Below are 2500 nucleotides of genomic sequence, written 5' to 3'. Positions count from 1 at the left end.
AATAAAAATGCTTTCTAATTGATGTATCAATACCAGCAGATGACAACGTTTCTCTAGTTATAATAAAAATATTCAGACAAATACATAACAAAAACACTTACAAATATATATAACATACAGAAAATTGCACTACTGGGTACTGCACACATTCTACGCAAAACACTTTCAATACAGTAAACATAAGAGCACCACAGCAAACCACAGCACATACCCAAGGCGCACAGAGCTGCGCTCGGTAGTGAAGTGAAAGCACGTTATAAAAATAAAACTACTGAACAATAATAATAATAATAATAATAATGAGACGCCATGGCAATATAGCCAGGCTTGTCCATTGGACACTTTGTAACAAATATGGACTTGACAGAACAAAAAATTGATATGACCACAAACCTGAAGGCATCGTTGAAAATAGAAATGCAAAGATCCTGTGGGATTTTATGATTCAGTGCAACCATAAGAAAGAGAATAGGAAACCAGACATAGTCTTAATTGAGAAAGAAAACAAACGATGCCGGATCATAGATATAGCATGCCCAGCTAACAACAAGGTATGCGATAAGGAAGAAAGAAAAGTTGAGAGATATGACAGGTTAGCTTGGGAAGTTAAGCAGTTGTGGTCGATGAAAAAGGTAGCAGTAGTACCAATAATTGTCGAAACCCTGGGCATAGTGAGCAAAAATCTCGAGAAATACGTGGAACAAATAGGGGCTGCAATAAGGATAGAGCACTTGCAGAAAACAGCACTGCTTGGAACTGCTCGAATACTCCGGAAGGTGCTCGAAAATAAGAGGTGTTACCTTAGTTCACTAGTAGTGAACAGCTGACACTGTAGTACATCTCCAGTTTTAGAAGCTGTGCAAAGGTAATAATAATAATAATAATGATGATGATGATGATGATGATGATGATGATGATGATAATAACAACAATAATAATAATAATAATAATAATAATAATAAATACTTTTATTAGCCACAAGGGCTCACTTAAAATAACATTAAAAGACATGAAACAACATGACAAAAAACAGGACGATACAATGGATCTTCGCATGTACACAATGTAATAACAAAATAAAATTGAACAAATCAAACTCCCAATAGGGGAGGCACTTTAAGGTCCTTGTGGAAAAAACCCACAAAAGCCACGGGTGCCTGAACAACAGGGCAAGAGCCCTTCTTTTTTTTTTTTTTTTTACAGGTGCACGATGTTATTAAAGGTTATTTTTGTGTAATATTTTCCAGTTTCATTTGATTATTACCAATGCAATAGGAAGACTTATATTGATGTGACGAAAACCAAGTTCGAGGTAAACACACTGAGTCAGTCAACTGTCCTATATAGGGCCACAAGTTGTAACCTGACTTTTAAAACAGAAGACGGAGATATCTGTATGGACATTAAGAACATTAACATAGAAGACTGCTATGTCAAGTTAAATGTTTTTACAGACAACACAAGTGGACCGAAGGTGAGTGATGGCTGCTTCTCTTTTTGTGGGGTTTTTTTTAGGGGAAGAAATTACCAGAACGAAAGGGTGTATACAGTTCAATATTTAAGAGATGCGGAATTATGTCTCTTACTATAGCCTCGGGCCGACCAAAGACTTGTGAGTGGATTTGGTAGACGGAAACTGAAAGAAGCCCGTCGTATGTATGTATATGTATGTATGTGTGTGTGTGTATGCGTGTGTGTGTATTTGTGTGTCTATGTTTGTCCCCCCAACATCGCTTGACAACCGATGCTGGTGTGTTTACGTCCCCGTAACTTAGCAGTTCGGCAAAAGAGACTGATAGAATAAGTACTAGGCTTACAAAGAATAAGTCCTGGGGTCGATTTGCTCGACTAAAGGCAGTGCTCCAGCATGGCTGCAGTCAAATGACTGAAACAAGTAAAAGAGTAAAAGAGTATTATTTACATTATTTACATTTGACGGATATTTGTCCTCATCTTATTTGCTGCTAACGCAAATTCCATCAAATGTAAATAATGCAAATATTGTAAATAATGAAAGGGTATATTTCATGCTGATGGGGCAGCGGGTTATGGGGATGAAATATTTGCTGTTATTGTTATTGTTGTTGCTAAAGATAAAATTCGATCCTATTCTTCTCAAAATTTCATTTGTTTTTCTTCTCTCAAGTTGAATATCTTGAGTGGATTTGAGAGACGGATACTGAACGAAGCCTGTTACGTATGAACGTCGTCGTCATCATCATCATCATCATCATCATCATCATCATCAGCATCATCATTGCCATCATCATTATCCTCATCGTCATCATCACCATCATCATCGTCATCGTCAACAACTGCTCCACCACTACCACCAACACTAACACCGTGGTCATTTTCATCATCATCATCTTCATCATCATCATTGCCATCATCATCATTGTCACCATCATCGTTGTCATCATCATCATCTTACGTACGTATATATGTATGTACATATATGCGTATGTATATATGCATATATATATTATTTATATATATA

General features: G+C 36.6%; 1 protein-coding gene across 1 annotated transcript in view; it reads left to right on the top strand.

Moving 5' to 3' along the window:
• Positions 1–2500, top strand: part of LOC106869895 (uncharacterized) — an 88591-nt gene that overhangs the window by 77026 nt on the left and 9065 nt on the right. The window contains exon 3 of the mRNA XM_052973776.1: positions 1248–1474. Coding sequence (XP_052829736.1) covers positions 1248–1474 — 227 coding nt within the window. The remainder of the gene's footprint in view (positions 1–1247; positions 1475–2500) is intronic.

Source organism: Octopus bimaculoides, chromosome 1 (assembly GCF_001194135.2).
Source record: "Octopus bimaculoides isolate UCB-OBI-ISO-001 chromosome 1, ASM119413v2, whole genome shotgun sequence".
Taxonomy (NCBI): Eukaryota; Metazoa; Mollusca; class Cephalopoda; order Octopoda; family Octopodidae; genus Octopus; species Octopus bimaculoides.
This window is presented reverse-complemented; position numbering and strand designations above follow the sequence as displayed.